Source organism: Solanum stenotomum, chromosome 8 (genome assembly GCF_019186545.1).
Source record: "Solanum stenotomum isolate F172 chromosome 8, ASM1918654v1, whole genome shotgun sequence".
Lineage (NCBI taxonomy): Eukaryota > Viridiplantae > Streptophyta > Magnoliopsida > Solanales > Solanaceae > Solanum > Solanum stenotomum.
This window is the reverse complement of record NC_064289.1, coordinates 58,824,017-58,844,067: the sequence shown is the minus strand read 5'-3', so window position 1 is coordinate 58,844,067 and position 20,051 is coordinate 58,824,017. Positions and strand designations below refer to the sequence as shown.

The 20,051-nt window shown below is 34.0% G+C and overlaps 2 protein-coding genes across 3 annotated transcripts in view; one reads left to right on the top strand and one right to left on the bottom strand.

Annotated features, from left to right (window-relative positions):
* The window catches only part of LOC125872449 (glyoxysomal fatty acid beta-oxidation multifunctional protein MFP-a-like), a 121,213-nt gene that overhangs the window by 39,363 nt on the left and 61,799 nt on the right, over positions 1-20,051 (top strand). The window lies entirely within an intron of this gene.
* LOC125872448 (isoamylase 3, chloroplastic) overlaps positions 1-20,051 on the bottom strand; it is a 32,758-nt gene that overhangs the window by 9,307 nt on the left and 3,400 nt on the right. For both annotated transcript variants that reach the window (XM_049553177.1, XM_049553178.1), the window contains 10 exons: positions 19,891-19,969; positions 12,295-12,531; positions 11,480-11,584; positions 11,074-11,178; positions 5,408-5,542; positions 5,197-5,283; positions 4,497-4,554; positions 3,254-3,317; positions 2,188-2,287; positions 1,748-1,848 (listed from right to left, as the gene is read on the bottom strand). In XM_049553177.1, coding sequence (XP_049409134.1) covers positions 1,748-1,848; positions 2,188-2,287; positions 3,254-3,317; positions 4,497-4,554; positions 5,197-5,283; positions 5,408-5,542; positions 11,074-11,178; positions 11,480-11,584; positions 12,295-12,531; positions 19,891-19,969 — 1,071 coding nt within the window. The remainder of the gene's footprint in view (positions 1-1,747; positions 1,849-2,187; positions 2,288-3,253; positions 3,318-4,496; positions 4,555-5,196; positions 5,284-5,407; positions 5,543-11,073; positions 11,179-11,479; positions 11,585-12,294; positions 12,532-19,890; positions 19,970-20,051) is intronic.

Sequence of the window (20,051 nt, the reverse complement as noted above, 5' to 3'; positions counted from 1 at the left end):
TTAAAATTAATTAACGTTCTAACTATTAGATCTTTCATTATTTGTAAAATGTAAAAACTCATAATAGCATTTAAAATTGGCTAAAACTTTGCTTCTTTAATCTTTACTTATTTAAACTAATATTTAAGTCCTAACATTTAAGACTTTCAAATCAATTACAATTTTGTTAACTTATAGCAATCCTTTCTTATGAAACCAATTAATTATCCATCACAATTTTTCAACTCATGGTACGAGAAATAAATTAATGAGTGTAACTTCATTTTGCATTAATACGTTCAATTCCTCCTCCTCCTTTATTTTAATGGTATAATTAAAAAAAAAAAATATAGAAACACAACATACTTTAAGTTGTTTCAATTAATCGAGTGTTCTTGTTATTCACTCTCTTTATTAAATTAAATTACTATTCTTCCATTTCAATTTATGTGAACATGCTTGACTAAACACATAGATTAAGAGAAAAATGAATTTTTTTGAGCTGACATTATCTCGTAAAGGACAAAATGAAAAGTTTAAAATTAAGTTATTACCAAATATTTTAAAGTATGAAGCTCAATAGAAAAATATTGTTCACCTTTTTAACCTTTTAAAATAGAGTTCACACTTGACAAAGTAGTTATTTAATTATTTTTCTAATATTTAGTATTTTAAAATTAACTAAATTTTATGTGCTAAATCCTTATTTAAAATATATAGAAAAGTTCAATTTTTTAGGATACCTATCCAGAAGTTTAGAAGTTTTCATAACTCAATCATAGATGATGGAATCATCAAAGATTTGACTTTTTCAAACTCTATCTGAAACTCAATAGAAGCCCAAGCGATGAAGATCTTACCTTGTAAGAAGTAATTACACATTGAATTAAATTGAACGTATAATGCAAAGCAACCTTATATTTAGGACTTCTGAAAATATCATTTTAATCAGGAGAAAACAAAAATAATTAAATGCATCATATTTATGTGATTGCCTTTTTCCAATTTTTGTTTTAATTTTTACTATACAATAGTAATAGTAAATTTTGCATACTGAGAATTGTTCAAGAAAATCAAATTTGAACTGCGTCTGGTCTTCATGAACATCAGGTAAAATAATGGGGTCCACAAGTGTTCCAGAAATCCAAACAAATGCAAGGAAAATAAATGGGACCAATAGGCGTAGAAAAGCTTAACTGCAACTTTTTGGCTGACCTAGGTAATAAATAGAATATGGGCTGGTTCTTTTGTCAAAAATTGCAAAAGTCCAGCAATCTCATACAGTATCTTTACAGTTACAACAATTCAGAATACCGAAAACATCCTTGAGAGCTGCAAGCAGACATGTTTACGAACAACGATCTGCTTGTAGCCTCATATTAATAATATAAAGTAATTTAGGTCTCCAACAAGGTCACTGACCAAATTTTCACATTCACATTAGATGATCTTCCACCCCTTTTCAACTACAGGATAAACTAATAAGAGATAAATCAAGTACAATGTCTTTTAGTGATCTAATTTACAAAATCACCAGCAAATAGAGTACACCGATTACTCCCCAACCGTACAAGATAGTTACCTCCTATCATACGGCTTATAGGTTTTGTAGTATAAATACACATATTGTCACATAAATATCCATATAATATATGTGTATATGTTTTGTTTATTTCAACTAGCGCCCGTGATTAATTTCTGCCATGTGCTAAAAATGAAAAAAGCCCCAACTAATAATAAATAGTAATAAAGCTCTTTTAGATATTACCGGTCCCAGTTCGGAAACTTTCCAACAAGATATAGGCCTCCACAATCCCATGGCTCAGCAATAATTTTGCACTTCGACAATACACTATCTTTGGAAATGGCCTGCAAGTATGTAGCATCTTGTTCATTCTCAAGCATGAATGCATCGTGTAATCCATTTCAACATTCTCTGAATTTACGGAGTCATCTTTTTCTTAAGCACGTGAAAGTTGGAGTTGAGCATATTTATAATGAATTGTTTAGTGACATGGAAAATCAAAGAGACAAGAAAAAAGAAGATAAAACAAGAAGGGAAATAATCCTAGATGATGATAGATAGGGGTTGAGGTGAACATGAAAATTGTGAATGGCAGTGGAATAGTCACCTCACTATTAACTTGTTTTCCATCACACAATTTCTTTTTTGATGCACCATTAAGAAAAGGCATATAAATACCTCACCTTAACAAGGGGGGGAGCATTAATGGGAGTACCATCTGTCCCTCTGCAAAGAACACTAGCAAGATCAAAGCGAAATCCATCGACATGATACTCGGTGACCCTTTAGTTGCTCCAACAAAAAGTAGAAGAGAATACCAAATGGAGAGAAAAAAAAGTTAGTCAAATAACAAACAAGTCATCCAGGATAAATCATTCTGCCAGTATAATTTCAATTAGGTATCTGCACCGCAGCTATTAACAAGCATATGAAAAGACCATTGGAAATAGAAGACGAAAAGAGAAGGATAATAAGACTGGAAAAACTAATCCAGTCGACTGATCAAATCCACTAGGAGCAAGCTGACATAGTGAATTTTATGAACATATCAGCATTCCAAGAAAATTATAAGCATTCAAAGATGAAGTATATATTCTAACCATGTCAATTGACCAACCAGCAAGTCTGCACAGATCATTGTGTGTATGTGACAGAGTAAAAGGTCGGTTAAGGGCTCAAGGCTAGGTCATAACAGATTGAGATTCTTGCCCCAGATAAGCTTCCAGATCATAAATGTATTATTACATAACTTAAAATAGATATATGGGATAGAAGAGAAACAAACTAATTATAGAAATATGTCTATCTATATACTTTTTTCAGCAACAGGAAAAAAAGAAGAGAACTTATTGGTTATAGTTCACTAGCCACTAAGTATTTCAAACGGGATTGTCCAATGCCTGTGGAGCCTATCAGGCTATCACTAAATGACCCAGAGGGGAATAAGACAAGGTGGAGAGTAAAGATGCCTGTGACACACTTTATGGATATTGAACAAGTACGGAGAACAATGAAATTTGCAAGTACTTTTTTTTGTGTTGTGCAAACAAATGAAAACAACAACCGCATCCACAAAAACAGGTTCCCTTGCCATAAAAAAAACGACCGCATCCATTAAGAAAAAGCTTAGTTTAGTTTTGACTAAAATAACAGTATATTGATACCAATCAGTGAGTAATTACAAATAAGCAAGTAAAATATAAATAACTTCAAAGAAGACAACCAAAAAGTGTGGGGAAATGGAAGTACCAGTGTCTTAAGCTTTCAAGTATAAGTTCCATGACTGTAGGATGGTTGCAGTTAAAAGTATTTCCTGGAAAGACCAAAGAATTGCATCTCAGAGCTCTTACCAAAAAGTGAGGAGAGAGAATTTTCCAAGTAGGGACTCAAACCCTTGGTTGTAGTAATAGAATTTTTAGATTAGTAAAAAAATATTTTCAGAGCAAGGACTCAACCTCGTGGCTCTGATCAAAATTCAAGAGCAGAGGAGGGTGTTAGTCACATAGAAAATTACAGCCTCATCACAAAAGAAACAGTGGGACCATAACGGTCTCCAGAGAGATGAACGATGCTTGACATGGAAAGGAAGAAGAAATCAAGAAACTCATTGGCCAAGCAGAAAAAACATATTGGCCAGCACAAGCTATCGGTAACAGAAGCTATTTGAGTTTATACCAAGATCGTAAAGGCGCTGATATCATGTAAAGACCAGAGTAAAGAAGAGATATTGGGAATGAACTGCTTGATTATTCCCTCAAGCATATTGAGATTTATATAGTACAACAACAACAACATACACAATGTAATCCCATAAGTGGAGTCTAGGGAGGTAGGATGTATGCAGGCCTTACCCGATCTTTGTGTGGTAGAAAAGTTGTTTCGTATAGACCCTTGGCTCAAAAGAAGTTGGGGTTTATATAATGTTTACTGGTAATCCAAAAACGGAAAGGGAAGTATTCAAGTAATCCTGAAAAGGAAAGGAAAGTAATTCCTAATAATTCCTAAAGTATGCAAGTAAACCTAAAAAGGAACGGAAAGTAATTTCTAATAATTTCTATTCCAGTTTACACAATTATAGATTTTCTAATCCTTTCCAATATATACAAGGAATGTGATCTTGCCATATTTATAATCTCCAAATTCTTAACAAGTAATAATAGAATATGTAATTAGTTTCTCGTTCTAGCTTGTTACTACCTTTTTGGAGGTCTCTAGCATACCTTAATGCTGAGGAATACAACATTACCAGTTTCAAAAAAAAGAATATGTAATACATTTATTTTTTGTGGAGTGATATTTGTAAACATTTAGTTGAGTAAATCATTCGACAATAACATTGCCAAAATTGCTCCTTAGGAAAAACTTTGCCTCATGTTAACAATCTCAAATAACCATTGAAATATCCTGAAGAGAGTATTTTAAAGATGTGTTCAGAACTGCCCTTGCAGATTTTCCTTTTATTCAATGGTAAAAAAGTGTATGGTTAAATTACCACATCCAGCGAAATTCAGCAGCTGAGCATTGTTGTTTAAATCTACCATGTAATAAACCTGCAATTGAGTGGGCAAGGAATATCATTTATGAGAGGATGGGGAAACAGAAAGACAAATCTTTTGTATAGAAAAACAGAAATTCAGACTGCATCCACAACATCAGATATGAATAGTTTGGTTTAGAACTTGACAAAGTAAGCCCGGTCTCATCTGGTTTTGAGGGAGACAAAGCATTATAGAGAAAAAAAAGAATTGAGTTAAATTCATTTAAACTATGGGTCTCAGGCAGCTTACAGAGAAGGTTTATAGCAGAGGAAGGGGGAAAAGAAGCAAGTTCTAGCATTTTAACTGTATGTGATAGTAGATCATGCACTCCATAATAATCTGCAGAACAGAAAGTAAAAACACTGCCAAATTCCACAATCAGAGGCCACTCCAATTGAGCAGCTCCATAAAGTTACGCAAACAACTTTTCTTGTAGTGGGTTGATGCATTGATCAAGACTTAGTTCGAAGATGATGTTGATTACTAAAACGGTTATCTGTTAACGAACACTACCCCACCCCACCCCCCCAACCTGCTACCAAAAAATGTAGATGTTTCCCTAGACAGAGTAACCTACCAAGGTACATTGTGTGCAATAAAGATCTAATTCATAACTTTCCAAATATTGACTATTATATTGAACAATTCCTTTACCTTGTTGTCTATTCCTCGGAATGAGGTTGTATATGGGTTTTCGTCATCAGCTTCATTTGTGTGATTATAAACAACATCTAAGATGACCTGTAGAATGAAAAACCGTGAAAAAGAGAAACTAACATCTTCAGATAGATGGTTGAAAAGGTAGAAGAGACATATTGGATCTGTATAGCAAGCTCTTTAAGGACCACACTGATATAAGGAAAACCTCAATTCCAGCACCATGCAAGGCCTTGACCATTTCTTTGAACTCCCAGGAAGCACGGACAGGTCCGCCACCACAACTTGCATATCGACTCATTGGAGCAAAAAAGTTTATTGTTGAGTAGCCCCATGTATTGATCTAAAGTTAACATGAGTCCAAAAAGGATTTAGTCAAACCAAGAGCATTCTGACCCTTAAATTGACCTAGTAGTCAATGAAGAATTTCAATACATGAAAATCAAATATATATATATATATATACACACACACACACACACAAAGCATTATTTCATCAAGTTTCAGCAGATACAACAACACACCCAATGTAATTCCACAAGTAGGGTATGGGGAGGGTAGAGTGTGCGCAGACCCCTACCTCGTGGAGGTAGAGAGGTTGTTCCCGAAAGACACTCGGCTCAAGTGCACCAAATCAAATCAAAGTAGTTATGAAAAAGGAAATATGACAGTGGAAAAAAATGGTCAACAGGACAGGGCATCCGGAAAAAGAATAGTAATAGCAACGAAATAATGCGATAACTGAAACACAAAAGACAACAGATGGTAACAGATATCAAATGCAAGAAATTACATGCATAAAGCTAATACTATGGCATACACGGTGCTTCTAGCTTCCACCAAGCCTAATCCCTCCAAAAAAATGAGCCAAAGTTCAAACCTTCTACCCTACTCTAAGAATTTAATTAACAGAAAGATAGTAATAATACTACTGGATAGAACAAAGTAGATGGAAAGAAGAAAAAGAAGAATCTAAAGAAAATACTCCAGTCCACTTCACTTCAATAGTGTTTCTCACTATTTTAATTTGTGTTGTGTACCTTGGTTGAAGCTGTGACATCTCCCCTTTTTATTCTCACATCTTCTTTTGCACTTTTTGGCAGCCTTATCCATTATATTTTGTTATTATGTCTTTTGGATTTTGATACTTATGGGGAATCAGAATTTTTTTGTTATTTTATAGTTGTTGTGTTCGGGCCAGCTTGCACGCACCTCAACTAATTCCATAAGATACCTGCCATCCCCACCAGCAACAGGTACCACGTAACTCTGTCCACCAAGGCTTGGACCGATTGGAGAAAATAACCTAGTGTTTTTTGTCTCCACTGGATGAGGTCTCAACCTACCTCATTGATTACTAGTCACACCCTTGGGTGCGGGATTGAAATTCAAGTCCTACAATTACTTCGACACCCATAATTAAAAGTTGAAACTATTTAAATTTGGCTAGTTCAGATGAGTTGTGGTGCAAGGGTCAAGGCGCTAAAGATCACTTAACCAAAAATCTAGTGAGGGGGTTGAAAAGGGCCAAGCACAGTGGGAGAAAGTTGACGCTCAACTATGTAGTCTCATATGGCAACTTATCAAATTCCAAATTGAGGTCTTTGTTTCATCCATTTCAGACATGTTATTTTATTTGAGAGAGGCTTGCACTTTTTTTGAGAATGGTAACAGTTGGTCTATCTATCCATTGGAACACTACATCAAAATATGTAGTCCCCCTTCTAAAGTATTACAACTTACATCTTGGACATCTATTTGTTGTTCCTATGAATAGTCTAAAACGTCAAAAATATCTTCTGTTTGAGCTATTAATTTATGTCTACACCAAAAATAAAACAGAGCTAAACAATTCATTTTGAACTCCTGGAAGATGCTTTGCTTGTCCTCAAAATATCTCATATTTCTTTCTTTCCACACTGTCCACAAAGTGCATGCAAGAACAGTTTTCCATCTTCCTTCCTCTTTGGCTGCATTGCCATCCTTGTTCCAGTATTTTAGCAATCCCTTTATGTTCCCTGGCCTCGCCCACTTAGTCCTCCACAGATAAATGAGTATCTTCCGCAACTGGTCTGTCCGAACTTCCTTCCGTATCTTTGTGATATCCCCTGTTAGTTTTGTTTCCTGTAGACACACTACATCAGCTTTCCATGTATGTAGAATCTTTCCGATTAGCCTCCTCTTTCTGCCAAAGTTTATCCCCCTAACATTCCAAGGCACTCTTTCCAACTTCATTGAGCTTTTATTGCCAGGTATCCCCCCCTACTTCTTGAGCCATAACTACAAAATTTGGCATCAAGCTCTAATCCTTTCAGTTCATTCACCCCCTTCTTTTTTACAATGCCTTGCTCCCCCTTGCTCAACCGATTGTTGTTGTCTATCTTCATAAATAGTTTTTTAGCCTTCTCATCGCACCCTTTAAGATATACACCCAATTTAGGCTTGCACTTAATACACTAATGACATATCTCATTTTTATAATATGGTATATCTCAAATGATAAACTTAAAGAAAGGGGAATAGGGTATTTCTACTTACTTGAGACGGGTACAGGCAATCACAAAGGAATTAAAGAAATTGATGTCAAATGCTACTAGTGTTGAAAAGCAATATGAGCAATCACTGACGATATTTCTAGATCGCACACTTGCTAGACTTCCTAATGACCTTGATCGGTGCGTGAACAAATTTTGGCTCGTCGTAAAGTTCTACAGTTGATGGACTATTTTCTCGACCATTTCGCCAAGCTGGCCAGCCTAGTCACATACTGAACTCCTCACCAATTGTTGACTCATTTTTTTCTCACATCTCAAATAACGGAAAATTGAACATCCTGTTCTATAAAGAATCGACGAGAAAAAGGTCATTTTGGAAGAACTCGATCCAAGTGTAATTATAGTAATAGACATAGTAATAAACATGGACACACCCATAGTAAGGATTTTTTTAACCTGAGGGGAATTAACAGAATTCCTTCCATATCAAGTAGACATCTCGGTAAATAAATAAATTTTAAGTCTAACTCAAGCGCAAAAGTAGCTCATAAGGAGAGGATTGCTCAAAGCCATATAAAAAGACCATCTTATTTGATGATGACATGACTATGATCAAGATATCATAGTGGTATGAGTGTGATGTTTAGATGTAGACACTTCTAGAGGCTACAAGGTATTTGGTTATCCACTATGTGATGATGACACATTCCTAGTGGAGGAACTTTCTTCTTGAGGGATCGTGGATCTCTTAATTGTGATGTGATGCTTGGTCATAAAGACAAGCGAGATGGGGGTGAAGTTGTTGGCACCCTTCCCTATGACGAAAAGTCCTTCTTGATAATCCACTTGATAGACCAAAGCCATGTTAGAGAAGGTAAAACTCTCTTTTGATGAACTTAATTATTTGATTGACTTGTTTATGAAGTCTTATCCAAGGAGGAAACTTAAGAAGGATGGCCATTAAAGAAACCTAATGAAAAAACAATTGGGTATGAAGTCACTTTTTTGTATTTCCTTTAAGGTAGGTATGTATATGTGGTTCATGCTTATTCTTGGGCTTTATAAAGCCATGGAGGTAACATCTTTTTTTTTTTTCTGACAAGGGAAACCCGCAGCCGCTACCCTTTGGGTGCGCACAGGGTAAAACCTCCGCTCCTATGCAATAGCTCGCAAACCACATAAGAGAGGTAGGCAAGCCTGGTGAGACGAGCTCGACCCAGAAGGCAAACCCCTTGCTTTCGCTGGCAAGGGGTTTCGAACTTGAGACCTCCAACATGGAAGTCCCAAACTCAAACCATTGGGCCACCCCGAAAGGTCATGGAGGTAACATATTTGTGTGATGAGAATGGTATTAACACATTCCTTTCAGTAATGTGATTCTTGTTGATGTTATTACTTTACCTCTTATGGGCATACAGGCATATTTGCCAATTTGTGGGGAATAATACCTTTGTATTTGACCTCGGTGATAACTTGGTAGTGATTCAAAGTTCTAGATGGGCTAGTGCATTAGGTAGAGTCTTAACTTGGGTTGGCCTTGTTTATGACGTTGCCCTTAGCCATTGGTTTTATAACTTGTTTCTTGACTAAAGGGGATAAATATGCTTATTGGCCACTAGAACCAACAAGAACTTGCATGCTTGGATTCCTAAATGTATTGGATCTCTTGATTTACCCTTTGGTCAAGGTCTCTTAAATAGTCAAGTACTTTGTGCTTTATTTGAAAATTTGTTCTTGATAAGAATGGTTAATGCTAGATTATATAACAAGTTTGTGCATGCTTGACATGTTGGTAGTAGGATTGTTAACACTAACACTAACCCTTATGCCTTGAGGACTTTGTTATTGTTTGTCTTCCCTATGGTTTTGCTACGTCTGGATTTGAGGACAAATCCTTTTCAATAAGGAAAGGATGATACAACCCTGGAAAGCACAAGGAGCTTGATGGTGATTAGGATACATGATGAAGCGTGAAATCAAGCCAATATTGGCCCACGGAACACTTTCACCAAATTTGAAGTGTTTCAAGGAGTCTCAAGTGAACATCTTCAAGCTATACACTCATTGATTAAGAAGATGGAGTCCTTAAGGACCATTAAAGACTCATGTGTGGGAGCACTCAAGCTATGGAAAATAGCTTGGATGGAAGAGGGTGAAATCTCAATTTCACATGTGGAGATGCTCAAGCTAGAAGATAGCTTGAAAGGAAAATGCAGAAGAGGATGCAACCGCATTTCAAGATATTTGACGCCACATCCTCCCCAAGCGACCGCATCAACATCGAAACACCTGCCAGAACCTTCATCAAAGTGAGATCACTTGCGCCCACAAAATGCGACCGCATCTCTCCACTTGCGGCCGCAAGTGGCATTGCAACTCAAATGGGGAAGGTATATTTTTGCTATTTGGGCAAATGCCACTTTTGGGCTATGCTTGTAAAGGCAAAAGTATAAATAGTTGTCTTAGTTGTTTTCATTGTTCATATTTAGAAGATTGAAGATTTAAGAACTCCTTTGAGAGTGTAGTTCCTCCTTTATGGATATTAGGCTAGTTTAGTGGGTGACTTCCCTGATCTCTTTGCTTTGAGCCTCTCTAGGATAATCTAGGATTAGATTTCCATGTATGAGTTCAAGTTTCCCTTCCCCCTTGGATTGATTCATCTTTGATTGTTGATTGATAGGGGTAGGTAACCAATCCTAAGTTGATCAATCACATAATATAGTTGATAAATCTTTTCTTTCTTCTATTTCATCTATCAATTTCCCCTATCCTTATTGTGTGTTGTTTTCCACATTGGAATCCTTAGTTTCCCAACTAGGATCGTATCATGCAGCTAGAGATTTTGGGTTGTGGCACTATTCCTTGTAAATATAGGAAAGGTGCAGATCTGTATAGTTGTATAAATATGAATGAGCGTTATTTTCTTTTTCTTTTTGGGATTACTTGTAAACATTATATAATCTCCAACATGCTTGAGGGAATAATCAAGCAATTCATTCTCAAATCTCCTCTTTCTTTTCAAAGTTGGTTCTCAAATAAATATATAAAGCAGTCAGATCACTATAAGAGTTTCTTGGGCACATTTGAAAGGATCTGAGTTACTATTGTGAATCAGGCATTTCTTAGTAAAGGTGGAATGCTAATTCCGTCTTTACCATTCAAAGCATTGGTATTTTACTGATACACTAGGCCATAAAAATGTCAAAATAGTGAAAATCAGAGAAAGCATAATGACTCAACGATGCATGCTCACATACAAAAACAATTTACACGTATGAAAGAATAATCATCATAAACTAGATTAAGAATAGAGAAATCACCAGAAAAGAATAAGCCCAGACAAAAACAGCTAAAAAGCACAAAGACAAGGTATGTTTACCATGTGATCTCTCGGATTAGGTCGCCTTTGGAATTCCAGTTCATCAAACTCAAAAACAGGCAATAATTCTACTGCATTGACACCAAGCTCGAGAAGATGTGGTATCTGCACTTGTAGATGAATGTCAGATAACTGAAAGACTAAAATAAGTTAAACAGATTACTGCAAGTGACTACTATAAGATGAAAATATCAAAGACATCTAATCTAAGAAAAAGGGCCACAGAACATAACAAGCAATTTTAAAATTGGAACTTGCCAAAATAAAAATGTTAAGTATTTGGGAAGTTAACTCGTGGTGTAACTTGCGGTACTGCTATTAAGGAAGATAAACCAAACTTCAACAAACAAATGAAATGCTTGGTTGTTGGTAAAAGAGAAAATAAACTGGTAGAATATGAAAGTACCTTTTCAATTAAGCCAAGGTAACTTCCCCGTTGATCTTGATCCAAACTACTTGTTTCATCAGCAGTAAAAGCACGAACATTCATCTCATATATAACAAGATCTTTCTGCCCAAAGAAAAGAGGATATACTGCAAGGCATTAATGGGTGGTTTGGTTGATTGTGTGGTAACAAATCCAGCATATATTCGGCATAGAATAATACAACATTTGGTTGGTTGCACAATCGCCGCATTATGTAATGCAACATTTGATTGGTGGTATCCAAATAATACTAACTTAAGTTATACGAGAATCTATGTAATATTTTATACTAGATACAATGTGAAACAAGAATACGTGTATTAGCCATACAGAGATTAGACTATTCAAAGACAAGAATGTCATTAAAAAAAAAAGCTATTCTTGTATAGCAATAATCTCTTAATCACTACACAACAATTCCTTGATCATTAATGACTGCATAGCAATCTGTTCCATATTAATCACCACACAAGCAGTCCCTACATTATAATCCACTCATAACTAAAATGCAAATCGAACTACCCTTAAGAGTAAAATGTTATAAAAGATCTAAGTAATCCAATCTTACAGCTCAATCTACCAAAGAACCAATAATATTACTACAGAAGATTAAGCTGAAACTCCTCTTACTTGAAATAACAAGATCAACTAAATGGCAGAAAATTTGAGCACTTAAAAATGACAGCTCTGTCACTAGTCATAGCTCATAAGTCAAATAGCTGAACATGCAAGCAAATTATCTTTAGATTTGCACACGAGGAAGAAAGTTATTCAAGTAGTTCTTCTCAATCTACCTCGGGTATATTTGGAAGCTTGTAATTTTCTCCCCAGTCAAAAGGCAAGCTATTGAAATCATAAGTTCCAAAAAATCTACACATTTTATTGCTTTCATCTCCAAAAACTCGTCGACCTTCAATTAGTTTTGCGTAAGGATCAACCAAAATAATGCTATCGTCAAATCGATGCCCTTCATGCCAATTTCGAGGTCCATCAATGCGATAACCATAAAGGACACCACCTTGGGGCAACTCCTGCAGATGACGGAGAAAAAATAATACAGTAAGAAAAGGTTATATAGCAAGCACAATAATAGCATATAATAGTGACATTGCAGCATAAACTGCGAGTAAAATAGAAACCACGGAAAGGCCTGCTGAAGAGAAAGAAATGTATACCTTCGCTACACGGTTCTGACAGTACAAAAATATGGGAAACTATTGATTCATTCAAGGAAATTTGTGATTACAAAATTCATAAAAACTAGTGAATGTTAAACTTAAAGATAATTATGCATTTGAACAAGTTAGAAGTCCAATCTGAACAAATAAATACAAAGTAAGTAATTTGAATGAAATTTGACTTATTTTCACTTTTATTTATTTTAGTATATGATTGACATGAGCTTAAATGAGGAAACATGGTTGGTGAAGATTCATATAGCCGACCTGATAGCATCCATGGAGCCCCAAAAGAGGCAGAAATACATGCACAAGGCTGTTGGAATAGGCGTATTTTCTGGAGGAAATTGGACACTTCTTTCCTTATTTTGTTAGGTAGTTCTAGAAGAAGTGTGACATTAATCTTACATGTTCCTGGTTTAAAATTGTCTAGTTCAAATTTTCCTAGTTTAAAGTTTCCTAGTTAGGTTTTACTACCTATTATTTCCGTAAAGTAGAAGTTGAATCTCATGCTATTTGGGATAGTGTGTTAGAAATTTACCCCAGATTCACCTGTGTTGATTTCATTCTTTTTGACACAGAATAGCTATCAATAAAATTGAGATTTTATTTATTCATATCTTTGTGTATTGGTTACTTAGGATTTATCGTACAACCTTACAAGAACAATTATTTTAAGAGGTAAGATTAAATTCTTTGCTTGATATATATGGTTCTTATTCGATTAATTGGAGAATGTAACTAGTCTTATATTAATTATTGTCTTTAATTATTCAATTAGGGGTCTAGATCGCAATCATCTAAGTTCTTGAATTGAATCTGCTAGTACACATGATCATCACTAATATGCTTAAACATGATCATCCCTAATATGCTAACTAGGTCTACTACAATCAATTAGGGTTCTTAGAGAGAAGGGCTAGTTATGCAATGGACCCTAACTAATTAAGGAAAGACAATCAATCATATCATATCATATATATATATAAAAGGAAACCTTAGGCCCGCCTACATGGCGCCACCACAAACCAGAATTCCCTTTTAATTTATTTATTTCCAAAACTAGCCTTCCCCTTTCATGAAAAGTTCTGACTTTTATGAAGAGTTGTGACTTTTATGAAGAGTTGCGACTTTAATGAAAAGTTGTGACTTTTCAGAAAGGTTGTGACCTCTCTGAAGGGTTGTAACTTTAACAAAGAGTTGTGACCTTTCCGATAAAGCACAATAAACATTTGTTCACACAGCTCTCTATTGTTAATAAAAAGAGGGATTTCCTAACATTTTAAAACAATGAAAATTCTAAACTTCTTCTTCTACACAATTAACTTCAACAACGATTATTTATTTATTAGAAAAGTTAATATCACCGGTTCATGTTCATTTTATTTCCAAAAAATATCAAATAGTATCACTTCGTGGAAGCAAAAGGATAAATTATAAAATCAAATTAAAGATGATTGATTGAAGGATAAATAATAAGATGTTATAATTATCATCTTCCTTTACATTATTAATGTTTGTTACTTCGTAATCTTGTATGTAAGATAATCTAGTGTTTTAGTTGTAATGACTGATAGGTTTTAAGTATTATTTTATAAACTCTGTGCTATTAAATAACCGCGCGAGGCGCGGGTGATTTTACTAGTATATATATAAAAGAGAACTTTAGGCCCGCCTATGTGGCGCCACCACAAACCAGGATTCCCTTTTAATTCATTTTATTTCCAAAACTAGACTTCCCCTTTCATGAAAAGTTGTGATTTTATGAAAAAATGTGACTTTTATGAAAAGTTGTGACTTTTATAAGAAAAGTTGTGACTTTTATAAAAAAAAGTTGTGATTTTTATGAAGAGTTGCAATTTTTATAAAAAGTTGTTACTTTTATGAAAGGTTGTGATCTTTCTGAAGGGTTATAACTTTTCCAAAGAATTGTGACCTTTCCGATAAGACACAATAATCATTTGTTCACACTACCCTTTGTCATCTATAAATAGAGCACTTTCCTCTCATTTTAAAACAACGAAAATTTTGAATTTCTTCTTCTTCTTTGGGACAAATAAATATTTGTGTACTTTGCTCCTGTTGAATGGCTCACTAACACCATTGTTTTTGTATGAATACATTGGTGAATAGAATCGTTCTATGTTGAGAGGATCTACTCCTTTAAACATTGGGTACTAGAGGGCAATAATTTTCTTAAGGGGACACTGTACATTCAATGGGCTCAATTTTTTCCATTCTGTTTCATTCTATTGTTGAAGATCCTCGTATGTTTTTTACAGTCATTAATTTATGCTTATATTATTAATTGTTGTTTTTGAGTACATGTTTTAAACTTTGTTGTTTATGTTTATGCAAAGTTATTGTTATAAGTATTTGTTAGTATAGATTAAATAACAAATGTCAATTGAGTATTACTGAAATTGNCTAGGTGGGGTCTGGGGAGGGTAAATTGTACGCAGACCTTGCCACTACCTCGTAGAGGTAAAACAACGAAAATTCTGAACCTCTTCTTCTTCTTCTTCTTCACAATTAAATATTTGTGTACTCCTGTTGAGTGGCTCACTGACACCATTGCTTATTTTACAGATCCTGGTATGTATTTTTACAATCATTAATTTATGCTTATGTTATTAAGGATAAATGATAAGATGTAATAATTTTCGTTTTCCTTTACATTATTAATGTTTTTTACTACGTAATCTTGTATCTAAGATAATATAGTGTTTTCGTTTTAATGTCTAATAGGTTTTAAGTATTATTTTATAAATTCCATGATATTAACTTCCCGCACAAAGCGCGGGTAATTTTACTAGTATATATATAAAGAAAACCCAAGGCCCGTCTACGTGGTACCACCACAAACCAGAATTCTCTTTTAATTTGTTTATTTCCAAAACTAGCCTTCCCCTTTCATGAAAAGTTGTGCCTTTATGAAAAGTTGTGACTTTTATGAAGAGTTGCGACTTTTATGAAGAGTTGCAACTTTAATGAAGAGTTGCAACTTTAATGAAAAGTTGTGACTTTTTTGAAAGGTTGTGATCTCTCTGAAGGGTTGTAACTTTAACAAAGAGTTGTGACATTTCCGATAAGGCACAATAAACATTTGTTCACACAACTCTCTATTGTTAATAAAAAGAGGGATTTCCTAACATTTTAAAACAATGAAAATTCTAAACTTCTTCTGCACAATTAACTTCAACAACGATTATTTATTTATTAGAAAAGTTAATATCACCGGTTCATGTTCATTTTATTTCCAAAAAATATCAAATAGTAACACTTCCTGGAAGCAAAAGGATAAATTATAAAATCAAATTAAAGATGATTGATTGAAGGATAAATAATAAGATGTTATAATTGTCATCTTCCTTTACATTATTAATGTTTATTACTTTATAATCTTGTATGTAAGATAATATAGTGTTTTAGTTGTAATGACTGATAGGTTTTAAGTATTATTTTATAAACTCTGTGCTATTAAATAACCGCGCCTCGCGAGGCGCGGGTGATTTTACTAGTATATATATAAAAGAGAACTCTAGGCCCGCCTATGTGGCGCCACCACAAACTAGGATTCCCTTTTAATTCATTTTATTTCCAAAACTAGCCTTCCCCTTTCATGAAAGATGTGATTTTATGAAAAAATGTGACTTTTATGAAAAGTTGTGACTTTTATAAGAAAAGTTGGGACTTTTATAAAAAAAAGTTGTGATTTTTATGAAGAGTTGCAATTTTTATGAAAAGTTGTTACTTTTATGAAAGGTTGTGACCTTTCTGAAGGGTTGTAACTTTTCCAAAGAATTGTGACATTTCCGATAAGACACAATAATCATTTGTTCACACTACCTTTTGCTATCTATAAATAGAGCACTTTCCTCTCATTTTAAAACAACGAAAATTTTGAACTTCTTCTTCTTCTTCTGGACAAGTAAATATTTGCGTACTTTGCTCCTGTTGAATGGCTCACTCACACCATTGTTTTTGTATCAATACATTGGTGAATAGAATCGTTCTATCTTGAGAGGATCTATTCCTTTAAACATCGTACTAGAGGGGAATAATTTCTTTAAGGGGACATTGTGCTTTCAATGGACTCGATTTTTTCCATTTTTTTTTTTTTTTTTTTTTGATTTGCACCGGGTGTCCGAGTCTCTTTGAGCCCCGACTAATCCCGGGGGTGCACAGGCCCTCGGCAAGGAGTTTCCCGCAAGTGCACCACGGTTAATTCAGGTTTTACCCAGTCCGATGGCCCTCAGAAATTGTTTGCACCTAGTGGGTTTCGAACTTGAGACCTTGAAAGGGAGCAAACCCCAAGGCTCAAGTCAATGTTTCATTCTATTGTTGAAGATCCTCGTATGCTTTTTACAGTCATGAAAGGTTGTGACCTTTCTGAAGGAATGTAACTTTTCCAAAGAATTGTCACCTTTCCGATAAGACACAATAATCATTTGTTCACACTACCCTTTGTTGTTTATAAATAGAGGACTTTCCTCTCATTTTAAAACAACGAAAATTTTGAACTTCTTCTTCTTCTTCTGGACAAATAAATATCTGTGTACTTTGCTCGTGTTGAATGGCTCACTGACACCATTGTTTTTGTATGAATACATTGGTGAATAGAATCGTTCTATGTTGAGAGGATCTACTCCTTTAAACATCGGGTACTAGAGGGGAATAATTTCCGTAAGGGAACACTGTGCATTCAATTGGCTCAATTTTTTCCATTCTGTTTCATTCTATTGTTGAAGATCCTCGTATGTTTTTTACAGTCATTAATTTATGCTTATATTATTAATTGTTGTTTTTGAGTACATGTTTTAAACTTTGTTGTTTATGTTTATGCAAAGTTATTGTTATAAGTATTTGTTAGTATAGATTAAATAACAAATGTCAATTGAGTATTACTGAAATTGTTGAAGGTACAATAAAAAAATCCCTTACAAATCTCTAATTTCTTCATCAACAATGTCATTCCTTCACATACAAGGATGTGATTTTGTGTTCTTTAGAAAATCATGTGAGTGTTAATAATTTTGCATGCCCATATTGTTGGGTTTTTATGTAGTTGTTATCTATTTTTACTAAATTTAGTCAGTGGATATTATGAGTACTTTAAGGATTGAAATTTGATTGAAGTGTTAGTCAATTTTTTGAGGTATGTTATTTCAAAACATAGGAAATTTTTTGGTTAGAATGATTTGTTATCATCATTGGATATCTCATAGTTTACTCCCTATAATGCATGTTTTTTCTCGCTGTTTTGTTGTCTCCTTAAAGTTGTATTTATTATTTTTCGTTTGGTATGTATATGATCTCACTTGGACAAAGCTTTTCGTCCTTTTAATGTATTTCTTTTTTTCCTTCTCATTCGGCTCTTCTAAATATTTTTGGTGTGAGTTATGACTATTTTCGGCAAGCTTAATTTGAAGAATATGAAACAAAACCTACTCTAAATAAAAGTAATATCCTAAGCTACAAAAGATATGTTTATTAACATAGATTTGTTGTCCTCCATGTCCCAAGTCACTGTTGAGTGTTTAAGTTATCTAGGTTAGACTCATTTCTAGTTTTTTAATGTTCGAGAGTATTTCTTTAACATGAGTCTCGAATCCAACATTTTTTTTTTGAGAAGGAAGTCTCGAATCCAACATTTTGATCTACTTGTACTTTCATAATGCAACAATTATACATACATATTTCTGAAAAAGTTGTAAAGTTGCATTGATGAAGCATCTAGAAGGGACTTCAGAGCAGCAGTTTAATGAAGAATGAATTTCTAAAAGGGTCAACAATATTATTTTGCTATTATTTCAAAATTTATTTTTCTCCTTCTATAAATTTTGTTAGAGTAACAAAGTAACAATAACAAAAAGTGGTGAACGTTTGACTTCAGACAAGTAGATTGTCTCTAAAAAAAATTATTTATGTTGTTGTGGTGTACATTTTTTAACGGTCATAACTTATTTATAACTAATATTGATTATCGAAAACTTTCACAGAACATTTTTTCACAAGGAGTTATTCTAACCATAAAATTATCAGATTCTATTTTTGTTTTTTTTTTTATAACTGAGTAATCCGTCTATGACCCGTCCTTTGGACCAATCACAACCTTCTAAACTTGGTGGATAATGGGCCCGCCCCTCTACCCTTCTCCACTTAAATACCAGGCTTCGCTTTGCAAGACAATTACATCATCAAACATATATTATGATAAATTATGTAAAAGATAAAAATGATTAGATATCAAGATATTTTTAAACATTAATAATATATTTACAATTCTTGAAATATGTGATAATGTCAAATCATTTAATTTCTGTTGAAATGTTCTAAAAACCTACTAAAATTTACTTTTTTTTTCTTATACCAGCCGATTATTGAAAGGTTGTTCAAAAGCTTAGAAAGATTATTTATGCCCGCGCAAAGCGCGGGTAAATTACCTAGTTTACAATAAAAGAAAATATTTTGTTCCTATAATTATGCTAGGAAAAGGAAAAATAAAGTCTCCTAAAATCATATTAATTAACACAATCAACATTTACATTACTTCTCTTTCATCTTAATTTGTTCCTTTATTTAATCCTTTCAGATTAGCAAGATCCATATTCCATGCATCTATCTGAAGTGAACTACTTTCGTGCAACTCCAGCATGGAAATTTAAGGAAAGAAAGTTTAAATAGTTTATGTGCTTTACTTAGTTGGGATATTCTCAATAAAAGTTGGAAACATTGACAGAATATAATGTGGAAACATGTGAGGTCAAGGTCAAAGAATTGCTAGATACCCTACCAATATATGCGGTCATTTGACTTACTAAGACAACTCAATGACTCTACAGAAAGGATTTGAAATGTTTTCATTTGATAGAATAACAGGAAAGATAAATTAAATTCAAATAATCATTGGACATAAAATTGGATGACATTCAGTTCTAACTACAATATGTTAACTTCTCTCTAAAAAATGAAACACAAAACCACAATATGTTTACTTTATATTGAAACTATGGACACATTTGAGTATTCATTAGAGAAGGAGATCAATCATTTGACACTGACCACAATAGGGAGCAGGTCAACCAATAGCAAAAAAGAAGTAGAAAGTGGACAGCCAACATGATGTGATGAGCATGAGCCAAATCATAATCTTTGAAGGTTGCTGAGTGAATACAGTAATGAAGGTACGTAAAATAGTTAAATTACTACCTTAATGCATATGTGCCATATGTCTCCTGTGCGGTTCTTCTGTGGATCCAATGCTAATTCAATCATTCCATCATGAACACTGTCAAGCATTCCCATTTAATGTATATTTACTCAGCATGCTTTACGCAGATGTACATATGAAATATGAGAAAAATGAGCAT